Here is a 22,177-nt window from a genome sequence, read left to right as displayed (position 1 = left end):
TCGGGATAGCAAAAGTACAGTATCATCAGCAGTTAGCTAATAAGGCAAAAAAAAAATTCCAGAGTTCTTTTGATACGTGACCAATAAAAGTATAAATGGTGATGAAAGAATGATATTGGTTATTGAAAGTCATGGAATGACCACTGTGGAGGATAGAGTTGAGACATTAAATGAGCAATTCATAAAGATATTTCATCCTCACAAATGTCATGCAGAACTTTAGTGCACTGGGAAGAGTGAGTAAGGAGGCATTTATGGTAAGTGAACTGGAAGTATATCAGGAACTGAGTAAACTTGATATAAGGCTATAGGACTTGATGAGATATCACCGTGTGTTTTGAAGGGGGATAACATTGACATTCCTTTTTAACATGAGTGATAGACTTGGCCAAGTTCCAAAGGGGAGGAAAGAGAGCAAAACTGTCCCCCTTCATCAGGGTGGTGATAAGAATTAAGGGTTCCAATTATAGGCCAATCTGTGTATCTGGAGTCATGGTCAAAGAAGTTAGCGAGGATCAAGATTCAGAACTGGATTGACAACAGCAGCATTCTCTTTGAATGGTATGGATTTGCTAAAGGAAGATCACATTTTAGCAAGCTACTTACTTGTTATAACAAGATGACAAATGCATTTAACAAGTAAGGTGCATATATAATGGTATATTTAGATTTTGCAAAGGCCTTTGATAGATTGCTACATGACAAGGTGGTAATTAAATTGGAACAAATGGGATTTGGTAGTAGATTATTGCACTGGATTGGAGATTGTCTGATTGGTATCAGCAGGTTGTATATGGATGAGCGATATCCTAGAAGAGGAAAGTCACTAGTGGTGTGCCTGAAGTATCTGTTTCAAAGATACATCTGCTCTATACCTCAAGCATGATTAGTAGAACATGCTGCTTTGAAAGAGAATGGGCAAGTGAATGGAGGTTTCCAGTTCAATGTTGTAGAGTGTAATTTTTTTAAATTCAGAAGACAAATATGGAATGTTGAGTATACAGCTGGTGAGAATATCTTAAAGGAGGTATAGGAGATGAGAGATCTCAGTGTGATGGTGGAAAAGGGCTTAAAATTTTGGAGACACACACACACAGATAAAATTGTGAGGATAGTACAGTGGATCATGGCAATCATGCAGAATATACTGACATGTAGAGAAGTAAGGATATTATATGGTTCCATTGTATAAGGCTTTGATCAGGGTTGCATATGAATTGCTGTGCAGATCTGGTTATTTGGCTTCCAAAAGGTTGAAGAGATATTGGCCAAGGTTGTTTCTAGACCTGACTTAAAGTGGTTTCTAGTCTTTGGAATATTGAGCATGAAGACAGATTGAGGAAATGCAGTTTGTAGTATTTAGTGATCAAGATTAGTGATAGGAGGGTGGATATGATTCAGACATATAAGTTGGTAATAGGTTATTTATTACCAGATTAATATGATGAGGTTTTTTATATATTGGAGAGAGACAGGGAACAGGGAATCAATCAGTTATTGGAATCTGTATAAGAGGGTGATGAGAGAAATAGGTTTTATGCAGCCTGGTGGGTGACTGGAAGGCACTGCCTGAGAATATGGTAAGTGCAGTGACAGTGAATGCTTTTAAGGCACTGTACAATGAGCTGTGTGTATGACAGTGGAACTTCCCATGATGATTCTTCAGACTCCATGAACATCTCATGGTGATAATAATATATATATTTTTAAACTATGTACACTAAAATCTGTCAACTTCAAACATTATATTTAATATTACTGAAAAGCCTATCCCAAGATCCCATATATATATAGGGTGTTCGGGATAAATTTGACAGTTTCGTAAGGAAAAAGAAAATCTTCTTTGTATCTATTAAATTTAATGAATTGACAAAAAAACATTACAGGCAGAGTTAATTACAATACTATCAACAAGATTTACTCAAAATAACCACCATTAGCATCGATCACAGCTTCAATTCTGCTTCGGAACCTCGAACAAGCTGATGCTACAGTCTCCCTGGGAAGGGCCGCAAAAACTGTTTTAATTTTATCCATTAACTGGGCTTTTGTATTACTGGAAGTGCGATTGGTGTCTTTTTCAACTGCGCCCCATACAAAATAATCCATGGGGTTAAGGTCTGGGGAGTTTGGAGGCCAAACATTTGGACTGGTGAAGTCGTAGAAATTTTCAGACAACCATTTTTGACTTTTCCCAGAGGTGTGGCAAGGGGCCGAATCCTGCTGCCATACATATGGCCTACCATTGGCTTCCCTTGTTATCCAGGGCTTGACTACAGTTAGCAACTCCACGAACAAAGCCCGAATTCCAATGCCAGGGTTCTTCAACACCTGTTCCTGCAGATTTGCGAGGAATTCTGCTGTACGAACGCAATCAGATCGTCTGCTAGGGATCTTTCTTCTTGCTACATCCTCGTAGTCACCATTGCAAGTCTCTAGTTCATGCCTGATTGTTTTTACTGTATTCAGGGAGCATTGGGCAGCAGTCGTAATATCCTTATTTTGATGGCGGGCACGAATCATCATGATACAAGTTATTCTCTTCCATGATTCAGGTGGGTTCCAGCTATCCATCCTTTTTGACATCTTGTATATGAATGAAGAAGGGTCCAAACTTTTAAATGAAGAGAAGTGTGTGTTAATACATGTAACTTACGGAAAAATATAATTAATTATAAATATGTCAAATTTATCCCGAACACCCTGTATATTATTGGATATATTTCTTTTATTATTGTTTTTTACCTTTTTTTTGCTTTCTTTGTCTTCTTGTAGGTAACTCAAATATGTTTTTCATTTTTCTTTAAAATTTCTTTTTAATGTTTTCATTCCAGATTTTTAAATCCATTCATCTTCAATATTGTGTTTAGTATCTCCTCTGTAATCTGTTTTACTGTTTGTTATTAAATGTTTGTAATATTTTTGCCATATATATATATATATATATATATATTATTTTATTTATTTATTTTTATTATTATTTTTTTTTGTAGGCTTTCTGGTTGGTGTTAATTCTTTAATCATGTCAGTATTTTTGTTTTAAGACTATTAGAGCTGATTAGAAAAATTACCAACTCCTCTGAGGAGTGAGTGAGTGTATGTGTGTGTGTCTGTCTATCTGTCTTAGGGTGCCAGTTTTTCTGTCTAGAATTATGTAATCAGTAAGGGACCTTAGCCTTCTAGTATTTCAGATATAATCATTTGTTATATCTCGAATGCTAGAAGACTAAGGCTGTGATAGTAAACTTTTTTATTTTTTTTGTTAAAGGTGATGAAATTTATCTAACAACACTCAAAAAATGCAAAAAATCCATTGCTTCTTACTTACTCAGATCTATTCTCAGTAGTCATTATTCTCCCTTCCAGCAACTTCCCTTCCAGATGACTCACACCAAAACCATTCAAAAACAGTCCATCACTTATATTCAGTTCCATTCAGCCTTAAAACTCATCCCACACATTTAAAAATTGCACTCCTTTTTCTTCATACATTTTGGCTAACATACCATTCATCTATGCTCTCCACCTAAACTCATCACTGTCATATCTGGGCAACATGCTGCCTACCTTTCTTACCACACTATTATTTTTTATTCTCCTCGACAACTTCTAGATATCTGTTTTTACATTCTCCTTGTTTCCAACCAAGTCATTTGTTCCTGCTACCAACTCTTTTGTTCTCTATCCATCACCTCAATTATTCTACTCATTCTACCTCCAGGAAAATAAACCTTGTGTATCCTCTCATTCACTACACCTCTAATTATTGAATCTCCATACAAGGGGAGAGATCAGTGGTTAAATTCTAAATGAATAAGCTCCAGTGCCCTTAAAGTAAGGATCATAAATGTGAGGTTATTGCTAAATTGTCAAAACATTTTATTTTATTTTATTGATTGATTTATTCTGGTGAAGTTAAAGCCATCAGGCCTTCACTTCCACACCACCAGAAACATTAAATACAAATACAGATCTTTCCTTTCATTCAATGTATTAATATTATGACATTGCAACTGATGGGAATCGTGTGTTTCTGTGGATTCATTACAGACTTCTTTCTCTTCAGAAACTACACACAAAACTGTCATTACAAACTCATTTTGTATTATCACTGTCATCCTAGCTATTTTTCTGTTTAAAGAAGATACCATGTACTTATCCATAGTTGAAATAGTAGGCCCACATAAACACAAAAATATTACACGATTTTCTTTGTGCCTCTCACAATCATGAACTCTAATAAACAACTGCTAATCTACTGTACTATTGTTGGTTGCTGACAGTGTTGCCAACCAGAAAAAACAAAATATCGCTACGAGTCTGTCAAAATTCTGCTACCCTATGCTGCAATAATGTTTGCTTGTCAATCGCTGTAGGATAACGCATTACAAGAAACTCCAAACCTCTCCATCCCTTTCATCATGCATTCATAATCAGGCGTATGTTAATACTGACCTTATATACACATTCAAAACTGTAAACAATTGTTGGATAATAACAACTGTAAAGGGAGAAAAGTCACAAAACAGAAAAATATTCCGGGTCCGGGCCTGATGCATAAAAAAGTTCCGAAGCTGAGCCCCCAGAGGGCCCAGGACTAGTGAATGCATTTCAGTCAAGGTATGATGAGCTGTGCATGTGAGAGTGGAAACTTCCATGATGAGTCTCTTGACTCCATGGAGGTCTGTTGATAATAATATTTTCATACTATAGTAATGATCATACTAAAATTTCATTTCAAAGACATTTCCATACTAAAATAATTTATAAAAATCCCCCTTCTCTTATGAGAAGGGGGATTTATAAAGATGAAAAATAACTTGATAATGCAATTTGTAGGTAAGCCATTTGTTTTCTGCAATTTTTATATATGTTCATAAGGGACCATTCTTAAATTATGCAGATTTGGATATTTGGGAAAGAGGAGAAGTATTAGAATTTGTGATACTCAATACTGTGAGGGGAGGAGACATATATGTAGAATGATGTGACATCAATAAAAATAAAGCATCTTTTTTTTTTAAATTTTGTATTATTCAGATTACAAACAGCACCTTAACAAATTTATAAATCTTAAACATTAAAAAGCAGAAGCCAGTTCTGTTATCTATCTGTCTATTGTTGGAAGTTTTTCCACTTGTTATACTATAAATTAAAGATACCAAGAAATTATATACTTGGTTTAATCCTTTATCCAAGTCAAACAAAGTTTGTGCCTTAAGTATTTTCAGGACTGGGGCAACTCATATATCAAATAAAGTTTGCACCTGAGTATTTTCAGTACTGGGGCAACGCGTATATATAGAAGCTAATGACTTCACATCACTCACCTTAGTATCCCATAATGCAAAGCACATATCCTTATGGACAAGTATAATACTATGCATTATGGGAAGGGTCACTATCCAGACCAGGTAGTGACCCTTCCCATAAATTTCGACCTTTATTGGGGTCTAATCAGTGGGAGCCAGACCCAGGGGTGATACTAAGGTTGAAGTAAGACAGAAGTCACTGATGAGACCTCAATAAAGGTCGAAACCAGTCTGGGTAGTGACCCTTCCCATAATGCATAGCATTATACATGTCCATAAGGATATGTGCTTTGCATTATAGGATACTAAGGTGAGTGATGTAAAGTCATTAGCTTCTATATACGAGTTTCCCCAGTACTGAAAATACTCAGGTGCAAACTTTATTTGATTACACTCGGATAAAGGATCACACCAAGTATATAATTTCTTAATATCTTTAATTTATCTATCTGTCCATCTTGGAATTTCAAAACATGACAGTGAAGTGTGAACATTATTGAAGTCACAAACAACAGAAATTTTATTTGGAAATTTGAAAGGCTGAACTTTGTATATTTAATTTTAATTTTTATTTGTTATATATACCATGGGGAGGGATGAAGTGTCTTCAATCCATCCACATGCAAGGAAAGATTCAAAAGTTTAAAAAAAAAAAAAAAAAAAAAGCCTGATGTCACTTAAAGTTATTTCAATGACTGTAAAAAATCAATGGAAGTACTTTTGAAAAACATAAAAATGAATATTTCAGTGTAACTATCAAATCCTGAAAAAAAGTAGAGAAAAACCAATTTAGGCAATTCTTTATTTATTTATTTTTTTAGATCTTTGTATTGTGGTGATAATAAGTATGACAAAGAAGTATAGTAAAATAACTGGAACCAATTGTTTTGAACTGGTGTAAGATTCTCCAGAGAGCAAACTGACAGACAACATAATACAATATACATGGTTTAAACAAAAAAAAAAAAAAGAAGAAAACAAATATATAAAATGAGAAAATATAAACATTTTCATATCACATATTTCTGTAAAGCTTCAGGATGCACATCCAGGTTCAAATTCTAAAAAAAAGTTATTCAAATTCTAGAAATCTACTGATCTTAGTTAGTACTTACTCATAGAATTTAAACTTTCATGTTATTGATTTTAACATAAACTAATATTTCTACTTTACAAGTAGCATAAATTAAATTTTTTTCTTTATATGGTAACCTACAAATTTAAGTATTTTTTTATAATCAAATGCATAATTGAAGTGTAGTCAATATAAATAACATAACTTTTTTTTTTATTGTGGTAATTATTTAATAAATGGCATTGTAAACATACAGCATATGCAGAAAAAATATGTATGACTGTTCTTTGGTAGAAACCATCTCTTTGCTGATTTAAAAAAAAAAATTTGGGAACAATAAAGAGATGAGATAAAATTGCTTGCTTGCTATATTTTTTGTTCATAATGTTCCTTCACCATTATTAGATGAATCTGTATAACTGCACAAAGAAATAATGTATGGAGTTTGTGCAGATTAATTGTAGTCCAAAAATGTGCAATCACAGAAAAACCGTATTTAAAGATGACATGCCCATATAAGTCCCACGTGTGAAACAGACCTAAAATATCTTCCATCCTTTATCTGTTTATCAGCTTAACATATACTTCAAATCATGTTCATAAATAGCAATGAGAAGCATAATTGTTATTCCTGTAGAAATTCCAAGAAACTGAATTGCTATGTGATGAGAATTAGATTGCCAAGATTCAGTTGCAGCAGATCCAAGCTCTGGTAACTGAAAAGAAATATCAGAGACAATTAAGAAATAGATTCTCCCAACTATCCTTGATTTAAACTTGTGAGAATAAAAAAAATATATGTGCTTTACACAAAATGGGATAAGTATGAAGGTGTTTCAAATAATAAGTTAACTAGTATCTTCATGTGGAGTACTTCATCTGATACAAGGTGCACATAACACTTAAATCAACTTTAGTACAATTTGCTTTTCTGTGTTGTCACCAAAGATGTTTACGTGTTTGTCCCGTGTGTTGATGCCACGTGTCCACGTGAAACCAAGGAATGCAATTCCATGGATAGAAGACATTAATGTCATATTTCAAACTAAGATATGACAGTATGATGCACATATCACTGGTTATAAATTATCAATTACAATGATACAGCTGCAAATTGCTTATCAGCCAGATGCTTCTTCAAGTGGGCCAAAGACATAGCCTCCATTTACAGTGGCATATATCTTCAGTATTTGTTCTGTCATTAGAAAAAATATTACACTGGATCTAAATTTATTTACATGACATAACATTAGCTCCATACACTTCTGTCAGTGGACAATGAATTTCTGTTGGTGCAATATCCTTAGAATTCAGAAATCTACACATCACTACACATCTTGACATTGATTATTTTTCCAGTTACCATGTAATCTTGCAAATGATGGTACTGCTGAATAGTGACTCATGTGGCTGTATGATGAAACAAATGCTGCAAATACTGTTTCCCTCTTTTCAAATCTCCTCCCATGCCATATGATGTTACCTTATTTTTTGAAACACCCTCGTATAAGGAATGCAATATTTTCCATTAGTAAATACTCATATCTATGACATAACTGAATATTTATTATAGTTATTTATTTATTATTATTATTATTATTATTATTTTAGGATTTTTCTGGACATTGAGTTCATACTGCTCCTAAATATATGAACACTGATTATCTAAGTGCAAAATCATGGAACAGCCTTATACTACTGATCATCAAGACAAACTGGAAAATGAAATGATTGGGAAATTAATTTGTTAGGAGCAAAAAATAATATGAAAGAGATTTATTTTGCAAATGCCTTGCATCTGGTGTAGATCTTTCTTTCTGAATTATTTAATTCTACCTTTTTAAAAAAAAAATAGTGGAAGGGAAAGCTTTCAGAAGTCTAAAGTGATGTGGAATATTATAAAGACTGAAAGATTTGTAGAGAAAGTACATAAAGTCAAAAATCCAAAGGAATCATTAAATGAAAACATGTTGTATAAAAATCCATCACCATTAAATTATATAAAATTATTACCAGGATGACCACCAATATTTTTTTAGAGGTTGCAAATGAGTAAACAAAATAAAACCTGATACATCAGGTTTTATTTTGTTTACTTCATATGTTCCATCACACTCAGGCAGGAAAATTATGGAAAAAGTACAGTAGGGTTATATATAGATACCATATAGATAGGTCTGTATATAAATACCATCAAATTTGGAAAGTGTTAATTTAGTCAAGGAAACATTTTATTGACAGATCAGATTATGTAAAGTCTGTGTGAATTTATGGCTGAGTCAGTTCTGATCCCAGTCACTGAAAGTTGCAATACTGTTGTTGTTTTAAAAATATGAAAATAGCACCATTACAGAATAGTGGCTGTTCTTGAATTTGTTGCCACTGTACTATGGTATGCTATTTTAATTGTTGATTTATTATTATTATATTGTTGATATTTTTTCTTAGCTGATTTATTTAAATGATTGGGAATGTTGGGATGATGATATTCAGATAAACATGACCAAAGGGATTGATATCTAGAACCTACACATATGGCAGTGGAAACTATTATTATTATTATTTTACAGCATCTCCATGGAGTCCAGAGGCTCATCGTAGGAGACTCAAATTAACCATCATACACACCAATCTTATCATACCTCTCCTTGAACCCATTCACCATCAGGGAACTCACAACCAATTCTGGCAACCCATTCCACTCACTCATGACTCTCCATGTAAATAAATCTGGTCTGCACACCCTACTAACCACACTCTTACACAATTTCCACAGATGGCTCATAGTTCTCTATTTGTTGTATTGAAAAATTTCCCTTCCATCAATATTATAAAATCCCATTAATATCTTAAAAGTATCTATCATGTCCCCTCTTTTCCACCTATCAACTAAACTTTGCAATCCACAAACCTTCAACCTATCCTCGTAGGGAATATTCCAGACCTGTCACCACCTTGGTCACTCACTCATCTCTGAATTTTTTGACCACCTCCTGGTGACCAAATCCGTGCGCAGTAGTCAAGATATGGCCAAATCATGGCCTCATAAAGAGGGAAAATAACTTTCTTATCTTTACTTGTTAGCATGTTTTTCAATGTCCAACTTTTGCAATATGCCATCTGGACTTCAACTGTTTGTCCAACATCCCAATCCCTAGTCTTATCAATTTCTTGAAATCTAGTGCTATCAATGTGATACACAGTATGTAATCTTTTCAAAATGAAGCTGTAGAGAGTGGATAAAAGCTGAGAATAATATAGTATATAGATGATAATGCCATTAAAAAGCAATAAAAGATAGTCGACACATAAATCTTTTTATCTGTCAATTATTTGTATAAAATCAGTGACTATATCCCAATATGCTTCCTCAACTGATATTGACCGAGTGATAGTGGTGTATCCATGTTTCAACCAACAGTCTCTAGGTTTGAATCCTGTTGTGAGCATGGATGTTTGTAATTGTCATTAGGTGAGGATGTGAAGATGAAGCCTGGTGTTAGATCACCGAACTTCTTATTGGAGGTCGATGTAGTTTGAAAAAGATCCACGTTTGGTTTCTAGAACAGTTTCTGGGTTATACAAAAAAAAATAAAATAAATAAAAAATACAAAAAAAAAAAAATATATATATATATATACAGGGTGTTCGGGATAAATTTGACATATTTATAATTAATTATATTTTTCCGTAAGTTACATGTATTAACACACACTTCTCTTCATTTAAAAGTTTGGACCCTTCTTCATTCATATACAAGATGTCAGAAAGGATGGATAGCTGGAACCCACCTGAATCATGGAAGAGAATAACTTGTATCATGATGATTCGTGCCCGCCATCAAAATAAGGATATTACGACTGCTGCCCAATGCTCCCTGAATACAGTAAAAACAATCAGGCATGAACTAGAGACTTGCAATGGTGACTACGAGGATGTAGCAAGAAGAAAGATCCCTAGCAGACGATCTGATTGCGTTCGTACAGCAGAATTCCTCGCAAATCTGCAGGAACAGGTGTTGAAGAACCCTGGCATTGGAATTCGGGCTTTGTTCGTGGAGTTGCTAACTGTAGTCAAGCCCTGGATAACAAGGGTAGCCAATGGTAGGCCGTATGTATGGCAGCAGGATTCGGCCCCTTGCCACACCTCTGGGAAAAGTCAAAAATGATTGTCTGAAAATTTCTACGACTTCACCAGTCCAAATGTTTGGCCTCCAAACTCCCCAGACCTTAACCCCATGGATTATTTTGTATGGGGCGCAGTTGAAAAAGACACCAATCGCACTTCCAGTAATACAAAAGCCCAGTTAATGGATAAAATTAAAACAGTTTTTGCGGCCCTTCCCAGGGAGACTGTAGCATCAGCTTGTTCGAGGTTCCGAAGCAGAATTGAAGCTGTGATCGATGCTAATGGTGGTTATTTTGAGTAAATCTTGTTGATAGTATTGTAATTAACTCTGCCTGTAATGTTTTTTTGTCAATTCATTAAATTTAATAGATACAAAGAAGATTTTCTTTTTCCTTACGAAACTGTCAAATTTATCCCGAACACCCTGTATATATATAATATTAATAAAAATGAAAAAAAAATACCATTGTAGCGCAATTTGAAGAACGATAGTATGTCACACCCTTTGGTTGGAAAAGGCCTAGGTTCGATTCTTGTCATGATGAGATAAATCTTTATTATTATTATGATTATCTTCCTGATCCCCATGGAGTCACAAGACCCATCGCAGGAGGTCAACACTAGTGAACACAAAGTCTATCAAACCACTCCTTAAAATCAACCACAGTCTGCACATTCGCCACTCTCAGGAAGTGCACTCTTCCTGTGGGTGTTCCAAGATCTCTTGCTTCCTCCACTTCTTCCAGTATAACTCCACCAAATGAGTATGAAGCATCCCTTCTGTGAATCCTAAATTTTAAAACCTTACTTTTACTAAAATAAAGAGTGCCGAAAGGCTTCAGTTTGGTAATGCAAAGTTATATAAGTAAAGTGGAAGATTTTAAAATTTGGGATTCACAGAAGGAATGCTTCATACTCATTTGGTGTCTATGTGTTTTAAGTTTCTTGGTATGTTGTTGAGTAGTGTGGATATCTCACAAAAAAACCATATGAGTTGTTGAAGGGTCTAGAGATATAAAGAGTTGTTGTGGGTCGAGTTATGTGATATGTGTCTCTGTTGTTACGGTAGGGTGAAGTAATTCCTTAGTAGCATTATTTCTGTGTATCCCCATAAGCGGTTTGGATATTGGCTGTTGTATAGGAGACCTCCAAATTACTGTTGACACAATTTTCGTATGTAATGTTTCTAATTTTGTTAGGTGGCTGTTTGATGTGTCTGTGTAGACTGTTATATCATACCTGAGTAGATTCGCAAATACCATGATATAGGAATTTTTTTTTGTCAGATGGAATCATGTCTTCTACTTGGAATAGTTTTGCTGTGATGATGCAGAGTTTAGTACATAAGTATTCTATATTTTGTCCATTTAAAGTGACAATCTATTCAAAGGCCAAGGTATTTTGCATGTGTTATGGGTGTAACTTCAGGACATGGGCAGCTATTTTTGTTGTTAATGCAGAGGTGTGTGTGTGTGAGACAGTGTAGTGATGGTGGTGCAGGGCACATGATTCTCAGATTACGTATAATTAACATCTGTCTTGGTGCTGTTGATTATATTGAGTTTTGGTAGCAGTAAGTTGTGATTTCATTTAGGTCTTGTTGTGTTTTGGAGAGAACCATGTTGATGTCTATGTTGACTGCTAGTAGAGTGGTGTTATCTGCGTACCGATATATTTGACTTCATGTGGCCAGGTTAGGAATGCCATTAATGTACATGTTGAATAGAGTAGGTGATAATATAGCACCTTGTGAGACACCATGTTTTTTTTTGTATATCCTGGCAGTAATGTGTTCCTATTTTTGTTACTTGTGTTCTGTTTGAGAGAGAGAGAGAGTTCCTGAACCAGGTATGTAGTTATTCCGAATGAGTATAGCAGCAGTATGTCATGTTCAATTGTATCGAAAGCTTTTGGTTAAGTCAAGAAGTATAAGGACAGTGTACTTGTTTTTATTGAGGGCTTTGTTTATGACATCAGCAATGTCTTCTAATAAGGTGATGGTGCTTTTTGCTTTCTGAAGCCATATTGGTTCTGTGAGATAACACTGTACTTCTGTAAATAGTTTTGTAGTCTAGTGTGTGTTATTTTTTCAAGAATTTTGGAGATGACTGGTACGTTAGCAATTTGGTATGTAATAGTTCTGCGTATCATTTCTTTTGCTGTTCGTAAATTGGCATAATTATCGCAGTTTTTAGTTGTTGTGGAATAATGCTAGTGTCGAATATTATGTTCATGAGTCTCAGAAGTATCGGATTTATTTGTTCAAAGTGTGTTAAAAGGTGTATGAGTCTTATTTTGTCTATTACAGAAGTGGTCTTTGGTTTTAGCTGTAAGAGCACTTCCTTCAGTTCCTGTTTTGTTACAGGTAGAAAATACACAGTTTGCTGTTAACTTTGTGTTTGTAATTTTTTGTCAATCATTGGTAGATTATCTTTTTTTTAGTTCTTTGACATTATTTGTGAAGGTGTGGTTGAATGAGTCTGCTAGTTCCTCTTGGTTCATATCCTGACCAAAGCATTTTTGCAATAAAATCTTGTGCTGAAGTTTTCTTTTGTTGAGTTAGTAATTCGTTAAGTGTAGCCCTTGTTTGCTTCATACTGTCATTATACTCTGTAAATTTTTGAAAGCAGTAGTGTCCTTTTGCCCAATGAATTTTTGTTGTTAGTTGATTTTTTTTTTTTTTTTGTGTAATATTTGTAAATGAGTGTTACTGGGTGACTTTTTTAGTTTTTTCACATAGATTTTCTTTTACAGTAATACTACTTAGAATGTCGCTATTTATCCATGGGCTATTGCCTGTTTGCCACTTTGTTTGTGTAGGCTTTGTTGCTTTTTTGTATATTTCTGTGAACATTAGTTGGAAGTTCTCATATAAAGTTACAGGGTCTTTTATTTTGAGCAGGCAATTCCAGTCTGTATTTTTAATAAGGTTGTCAACAATGTCTGTCAACAATGCTCTTTAATATGATGGAGTTTTGTAGAGTTTTGTGGTGTTGTGGGGAGGAGAAAGTGCGTAATGAAATGAAGCTGAGATAAAGTAGTCATCGGCGATTTTGGTGTTAATTACTGATGAGGTACATATGTTAATAGGAGCCCATATGTTGATTATGGTCAATGCATGATTGTGTTAGTGAATTGTTGAGTATTCCTTCTCTTGTTGGGGAGTTCATGGTCTAGAGTTTAAAAGATATATTTCAGTGATTACACCACATTTTTTTTTTTATTATTCAGTTATATAAAACACTGAAATAATAATTCCTGACAAGTTTCGTAAATCGTAGGATTTACATCTTCAGGGGGTAAATAGTATAACTTAAAGTTTAAACAAGAGAATTAATAAATACAAATCATAACCGTCTGGCTATTCATAAAACTCAAATAACAGAATGCAGATAAAAAACGTTATTGACTTTGAACAATACTGGATGATGTCACGTGTTCTTGTTCTCGTTCATACAGCCCGAGCTCAGATTGAGGTAGATTTTTTATTAGAGCTGACCACACTTGATGGAGAATTAAACCGTGATTTTTATTGCATTGGGTTGGGTTTTTTAGCATATTAGCAGCTTCTTTAAATTTTCTTATATAACTGTTGTTTTCTATGTATGACATCATCGTTTTTTGCCAGAGTACATCGTGTCCAGTGGAAGTGGTATGGAAAGCAAGACCCATTTTTTGTTCTCTTTTGTATTGTATGTCTTTGGTGTTCAGCCATGCGTATTTCTCCAGATCTTCCTGTCTGTCCTACATAGCAAATCCCACAAGAGCAATGGATTTTGTAGACTCCTGGTTTTTTAAGAGGATGATAAGGTGGTTTTGGTGGATGTAGGAATCTTGAGATTTTTTCCATAGCAAGGAAGGCTACTTTTATGTTGTGTTTGTTCATTAATTTGGCTAGCTTATCTGTAACATTTTTGATATAAGGAAGCAAGATTGCGTTTTTGTAATCTTGTTTTATTGTGTTGTTAGCTGGAGGCATTTTAAGGATTCTCGTGATGGTTTTTGTTTCATATCCATTCTGTTGGAGGATTTGTGTTAAGTATTTTAGTTCTTCATTACATCTTTCTTGTGTGCTGGAGATATTGTATGCTCTGTCTCGAAGAGTTTTAATTAAGCTTATTTTTTATGAAGGATGGTGGTGTGAGGTTGCATTTAGAAATCTTCCAGTGTTTGTCGGCTTCCCATATATTGAGAAGGAGAGTTTACTTTCTTCATTAACTTCTAACAGAATATCCAGAAAAGGAAGTTTTTTATTTTTTTTTTGTTCTAAAGTGAATTTTATGGTGTTGTTACAAAAATGTTACAGATAAACTAGCCAAATTAATGAACAAACACAACATAAAAGTAGCCTTCCTTCCTATGGAAAAAATCTCAAGATTCCTACATCCACCAAAAACCACCTCATCATCCTCTTAAAAAACCAGGAGTCTACAAAATCCATTGCTCTTGCAGGATTTGCTATGTAGGACAGACAGGAAGATCTGGAGAAATAACCATGGCTGAACACCAAAAAGACGTACAATACAAAAGAGAACAAAAAACGGGTCTTGCTTTCCATACCACTTCCACTGGACATGGATGTACTCTGGCAAAAAACGACGATGTCATACATAGAAAACAACAGTTATATAAGAAAATTTAAAGAAGCTGCTAATATGCTAAAAAACCCAACCCAATGCAATAAAAATCACGGTTTAATTCTCCATCAAGTGTGGTCAGCTCTAATAAAAAATCTACCTCAATCTGAGCTCGGACTGTATGAACGAGAACAAGAACACGTGACATCATCCAGTATTGTTCAACATCAATAACGTTTTATATCTGCATTCTGTTATTTGAGTTTTATGAATAGCCAGACGGTTATGATTTGTATTTATTAATTTTCTTGTTTAAACTTTAAGTTATACTATTTACCCCCTGAAGATGTAAATCCTACGATTTACAAAACTTGTCGGGAACTATTATTTCAGTGTTTTATATAACTGAATAATAAAAAAATATGGTGTAATCATCGAAATATATCTTTTGAACCAATTAGCCACAGAAGTCTACGCCTGCAAATGGTCTAGAGTGTTTATATTAATGTCTCCTATTAGGATGTGTTTCAATGCCTTTTAGCCATGCTTCTAATTTGTGCAGAAAGCTGAGTGGATTTTTATGTGTGTGTGTGTGGGGGGTCTGTATTATGTTTGTCGTCTATTTGATACTATGTTTGTCGTTATTTGTGATTTTCAATATTAGTGTTTCTGCATGTTCAACACGAGTTTGTTTTTCCATTGCATTGTATTTTTCTTTGATAAATGCCATGATGCCACCTCTTCTTTTGTTATTATTATTATTATTATTGTTATTATTATTATTATTAAACAAGACTTCATGGAGTCAAAGACTCATCTAGGAGGTCCTTTTATCTCACACACATCTCATCATACCGTGTCTTAAACACATTCAAGCTCCTTGCAGACACCACACTCTCAGACAAGGCATTCCAATCACTCACAACTCTGCATGAAAAAAACCTGCCTCTCACTCCCCTACTCACACCCTCTTTATACAGTTTCCAGGGATGATCTCTGGTTCTCCCCTGATCTCCCACTATTCTCTGTAGAACTTCTCCACCATTGATCCTATAACAACCCATTACCAACTTGTAGGTCTCTATCATATCTCCCCTCTTCCTTCTCTCCACTAGACTCTGCAAATTACATCTTTTCAATCTTTCCTCATACTCGACATTCCAGAGGTCAGAATAAAAACCCTGTCCACGCCCAAGACCGACTAACTTGGCTATGGATGAGGAAGATCTTTCAGCTCCTAACGTCACCAACGGGAATCGAACCTAGGACACTCCTTCCCCAGGCATATGTTGCAAAGCGCACAGCCACTAGGCTAACCGCACAGTGTTTGGTCTGCATAAAGTGTAGGGCTATAGTTATTGTGTTGTATGCATAAGCTTCTGTGTCATTTGTTGCAACTTCGGTCAGGATTAGTACATCTATGTTCATCAAGGTGCATTGATTGATAACACTGCTTAACCAGTTCTTGATAACACTTTACATTGATAACACTGCTTAACGTTCTTGACATTTCTTATGACTCATTCTCGTTGTGTGTATAATGGTAAAGTCGGTATTTGTGGAAATGTCTGTCCATTTCTTCAGAGTCAAAGACTTTTATATTTATATTTGGGATCTCCACGTTATAGTTTTTAGAGATAATTTTAAATTTTGCTCTTAAAGGTAGGGATAGTTAATGCACTATATTGGTAGACTGCTTAGATCGGATTCTCTTTTAATTATATAAACTTAAGTGTTCACATTTCAAGTGGATTCACAGATATTTATTCTCATAAATATCTGTGAATCCTTAGTCCACAGAAACTTGTAGTTTTTTTCTGTTTTTGTTTTCCTTTTCTGGTAGAAGATTTTTAAAGTATGGGGTCCAGTGTTCGGATATACAGATTGGAGTTTGGAGTTGTTTGTCAGTTAGGATCGATGTTGTTGTTGGCCTTGTTTTCTTGGTTGTGGTCTCTCAGACTTTTGCTGTAATAATAATAATAATAATAATTATTATTATTATTATTATTATTATTATCATTATTATTATCCTTTTGACTCCAAATTGCTTTATTTTCTTCTCTGAAGGTTTACAATCTATTATTGCTGTCAACAATTTTTTCTCGAGTATCTCCCATGCACTAATGACCCCCCTCTTCCTTTAAATTCTTTCATCCATTGCACTGCTGCAAGCTGGTTTCTAAGTCTATAATAGTCATAATCCTGCCTTATAATTCTACATAACTTTCTTCTGTTTTGATACCTCCTCATGTTTATTCATCCTCCAAGTCAGGACTACATGGTCATTTTGCTAAAGGTGGGGGGGAAGCAAATATGACATCTCAGTCACAATCAGATCCTCTGATGGTATGACCAAATCCAGAACTTTTGATCCTTGTGTTTCCCTCCACTACTTGCTCTCTAAGATAGTTGTCCCACAAGAAATCCAAAAATTCAGTTCCCTTATTACTGCATGCTGTCTTCTCTGCCAAGTTAATATCTATAGTTGAAGTCCCCGATAATGATCACTCACTTTGCACTTGCCAAACTAATTTGCCTAAACATTTTCTGCTCATCACCATCTATATTCCTTGGCCTGTAGCAAAATCTCACTAAATATCTTGCTCTATACACCATATACCATCAAAGTCATTGGTATTATTTTCACTGAGATTCTCCACCTTGAGAGTGTACAATTCATCTCTTATCATGAGTAACACTCCACCATCACCACATTCACCTTCCCCTATCTGGCCAAAATATGCTATACCCTTTGATTTCTATCCATTTTAGAACATCCTCCTCAGTTAACCAAGTTTCACTGATACCAATAAGCTCTGGAGAGACTAGGTCAATCAATGCCATAAACTCATTCTCTTTATTCCTAATGCTCCTAGCATTTGTATACAGAAAAATCATTGTATTTCCAGCCTTCCTATAGCCATTGTTATTTCCCTCATACTCCACCTGGCTCTGAAGCAAAAGGTAATTATATGAGTAGAAGATTCTTGTAATATAGCAAAGTTAAAAAAAAGAAACAAAAAAAAAATCAGAGAATATGATAACAACTGGCTAATAAATGATGATACAAAAATCTAAAAGTATGTTTGACAATTTAGAAAATATTTTCTTGGATTCATTATTTAGAAAGATATTTGGTGTAAGCTGTGTATAATTTTGAATTTTTTCTATGACTTATTCTAATCATGCATGATAAATTACATTATATTTCATTATTCTAATAGACAAACTTAAGTGTTGAACATGGCTTATTTTTCACAGTATTAACAACACCACAAACACTTTTATCAACAAAAATGTTTTATTAACGCTTATATTTCGCTGATTTTCTACTCGGCATCATCAGAGCACAACACACATGTAAAGGCAACAGTAAGTGAGTGAAACAATATAATTGCAAAAGACGAAAGATCTCAAGTCCTATTTTTTTTGGCACCCTCTAATGAAAAAAAAAAAAAACAGCAGTTATTCAGGAGTTTTTCTTAGGATAACCATCTCCCAAATTTTTGGCAAATTAATGCAACCACATTTGTTAAGGTTGGGAGAATTCTTCAAAGCCATTGCTGACTCAAAAAATAATCTTTCAGATCTATAACGACTCCTAAATAGCACATTCGTTTTCCTCCATCTAATCCTGTGTGAAGGAGTGTCCAAAGCGTGGTCTGCCAGTCCCGACTTGCCATAGTAATAGTAGCGGGTGTATCTTTCATGTTCTTCCAGGCGGATGTTCACTGATCTTCCTGTTTGCCCATAATAGGCCAAGTCACAGTCACACGGAACTTCATATATTCCTGGGTGTGCTAAAGGGTGAAGTTTATCCTTAGGCAAGCGGATCAGAGTTGCCAGCTTGACATGAGGTTTGAAAGTGGTGTGAAGGCCATGTTTCAACAATACTTTGGCTATCTTTTCCGATGTACCTCTGATATAGGGGATAGAAATGGTCATGTTGTATTCTTGTGTGTTAGAGGAGGGCAGAGTAATGGGCCTATGTAGTATTTTATCTATTTTGTAGGGATTGTAGCCGTTGGCTAAGAACGTATGGCGCAGGTATTGGAGTTCAGTGGTCAGAGCTGTATCGTTAGAACAAATGGCTCTGGCTCTGTGTGTAAGTGTTTTTAAAATGGCGTACTGTTGGACTGGATGATGATGTGATTGTTTATGTAGGTATCTTCCTGTGTGTGTGTGTGTGTGTGTGTGTGTGTGTGTGTGTGTGTGTGTGTGTGTGTGTGTGTGTGTGTGTGTGTGTGTGTGTGTGTGTGTGTGTAGGCTTTCTGTAAATAGAAAAAGATAGTGATCCATCTGAAAGGCAGGTGACTAATGTGTGAAGAAATGGTAAACAGTTATTTGATTCTTTTTCTACTGTGAAGTGAATTTTGGAGTATTGGCTGTTTAGGTAGGTGAAAAAAGCATCCATTAATACTGTGAAAAATAAGTCATGAATAACCATCAACACCTAAGCTTATCTGTTAGATTAAGTGGTGAACATTACTGATAACTTATTTTAACAGTAATGACAACACCAAACGAACTAATTTATAAAAAGATATTTATTTACTGGCTTATATTTTGCTGGACATGTATATTGTATATTTAATTATGATCTACTGCATGCATAAAATTTATATCTACAAATACAGAAGTACAGTTTATTATAAATCATATTTGCTTACCATATCAACCAGAGCAATGTAGAGAAACATCCCTGCTGTTCCAGCAAATACCCACATTGTAGCACTGCTGAGATTACCAAGGGCAACACCAATTGTCATGCCAATAAAACAAAGCACAGAAGACAACAGATTGTACATCAAAGCCTGTTTGACTTTCATTCCAGTTTTTAGAAGCATGGCAAAGTCACCTGAAGTGAACAGAAACAATGAATGTTACACTAATGCTTGCATTTACAGAGCAAAAAAGAAGTGGACTACTTATATTCCTTTAAGATAAACTATCGCACTCTCCAGTTCTGTGAATAGTAAATAAAAATAGGGAAGTGGAATGGTTTAAAATCTTTCCAGAAATCCAGAGAAAAAAGTGAGACAATGCCTCACCTTACTTCAAGCATTGGTTATTATTAATATTACTTCAGGTCTATCTAGTCAAAGGATATATCATAGGAAGGTTCACTTTATTTTAATTTTTTATCAGTCCTATGCCTAATCCTCACTTTCTTGTGGTGTGTCATGTTATTAGATATCGACCTGAATACTAAATAAATGAGGATGGACTAGTAAGTTCAAAATTAGCTGACCAAACTGTATTCTATATTAGCTTAAACTACAAAACTTCCTTCATGATGAAATGTTGTACCATCTAGAATGTCACTCAGACGATCTGAAAACAGGTGCTTTCAACATAAGAAGGTTAGTGAAACAAAGATGATGATGATTTATGGTTTTAATGGAGCAAGGACAACAAAAGTCATACTGCACCATATTATTATTTTGGGCAACTCCAAGGAGTCGACAGACTCATCGAGGGAGGCCCTAACATCATGTCAAGAACAACTATTCGATATTCACACAGTATCTATCATACCTTGCCTTGAACTCATTCACAGTCTTAGCACCCACAATAGACTCTGGCAGCTTATTCCACTCATTCACTACTCTCCAAGTAAAAAACCTAGCTCTAATACCCTTGCTAACCACATTCTTGTCCAGCTTCCATGTATGGCCCCTAGTCCTCCCATCACAAAAATATCTTCTGAATTAATCTTATAGAAACCCTTCAATAATTTGAATGTCTCAATCATATCACTCCTTTTCCACCTATCAACCAATTTTTGTAACCCACAAATCTTCAACCTGTTCTCATAAGGTTCATTCCATAGACCTACTATCATCTTGGTCACTTGCCTCTGGATCCTCTCAATTCCTCCCCATCAAGAAGAAATACTGGCGCCCATATCTGGGCACAGTAGTCTAGATGGGGTCTTATCAAGGCTCGATACAGAGGAACAATAACGTGTTTGTCTCTGCTTGTTAAAGTATTTTTCAGCAACCAAGTGATTTGATGAGCTGATTTAGCCACTTTTGCGATGTGCCCCCTAAACTTCAATTTCCTATCCACCAACACTTTAAAATCATTCTGCCATATGCATTTTTTCTTTTACTTGCAACATATCAAAAAAACTGTTTGGGATTCTCTTTAGCCTGCATGGCTAATGTTCTTTTATAATCCGTTTTTGCTTTTCATACCACACTCGTTACTCTTCTGGCCTGCACTTTATACCGTTCATGTGCCTGTCAGTCACCTTTTTCCTTAAATTCCCTTCATAGTTGTTTCTTTTTTTGGAGCTCAAGCTTAATGTTGTTGTTCATCCATTAATGGTGTTATTCATCCATTTAACCCCTACTTGATTTATTATTCGGATTCTAGGTATACAGTCAGCCATTGCTTCATGCAAACACTTCCTAACCACGTCCCATGCACTATCAACATCTAGCCCTTGCAGTTTTACATGCCATGGTACTGATCCAATCAAACTCCTAAGCTTGTCATACTTACCAGCCCGATAATTCTACATGTACCCTGTCTTAATTGTAAATTCCACACCTTTAGCCACCTCCCAAGTCAAGACCCTATGATCACTGTCACCAACTGGTGGTAACATGGTCATATTCGTTACAGCCAAATTCTCAAATGCAATTACTAGGTCAAGCACTCTCTGACCCCTAGTATTTTCCATTACATGCTGTCGCAGATAGTTATCCCTTAATAATCACATAAAATCCAATTCCTTCCTTCCTCCCATATGTCCTCTCCTCCTTCCAATCAATGTTACCATACTTGAAATCACCCATAATAATTACCCTCCTTCCACTCATTTCTTCTATTTGCTTATGCATACTATCTCCACCATCTGTTCCATCACCTGGTCTATAACAGCACCCAACTGTATATTTTGTTCTGCTAGTTTCAATCTCACACCAAATAGCCTCAAATGTGCTCTTTTCTCTATCCTGCAGTTCCACTTGTATTCTCCTTGGCTGTAGCTCATCAGCTATCATCAATAACACTCCTCCTGCCATTTTATTCTCCTTGTCACTCCTGAACACACCATACCCCTCCAATTCAATCCC

General features: G+C 35.1%; 1 protein-coding gene across 2 annotated transcripts in view; it reads right to left on the bottom strand.

The window, feature by feature from the left end:
- Positions 1-6,100: 6,100 nt before the first annotated feature.
- The window catches only part of LOC150110378 (zinc transporter ZIP10-like), a 194,735-nt gene continuing 178,658 nt past the window's right edge, over positions 6,101-22,177 (bottom strand). For both annotated transcript variants that reach the window (XM_090399110.1, XM_090399120.1), the window contains exons 11-12: positions 19,763-19,950; positions 6,101-7,103 (exon numbers count right to left, since the gene is read on the bottom strand). In XM_090399110.1, the coding sequence (XP_090255236.1) occupies positions 6,957-7,103; positions 19,763-19,950 (335 nt within the window). In that variant the 3' untranslated portion in view covers positions 6,101-6,956. The remainder of the gene's footprint in view (positions 7,104-19,762; positions 19,951-22,177) is intronic.

This window comes from Typopeltis vanoorti, chromosome 1 (genome assembly GCF_054136105.1).
Source record: "Typopeltis vanoorti isolate ZY-2024b chromosome 1, IOZ_Tvanoo_1.0, whole genome shotgun sequence".
NCBI classification, from domain to species: domain Eukaryota; kingdom Metazoa; phylum Arthropoda; class Arachnida; order Uropygi; family Thelyphonidae; genus Typopeltis; species Typopeltis vanoorti.
This window is presented reverse-complemented; position numbering and strand designations above follow the sequence as displayed.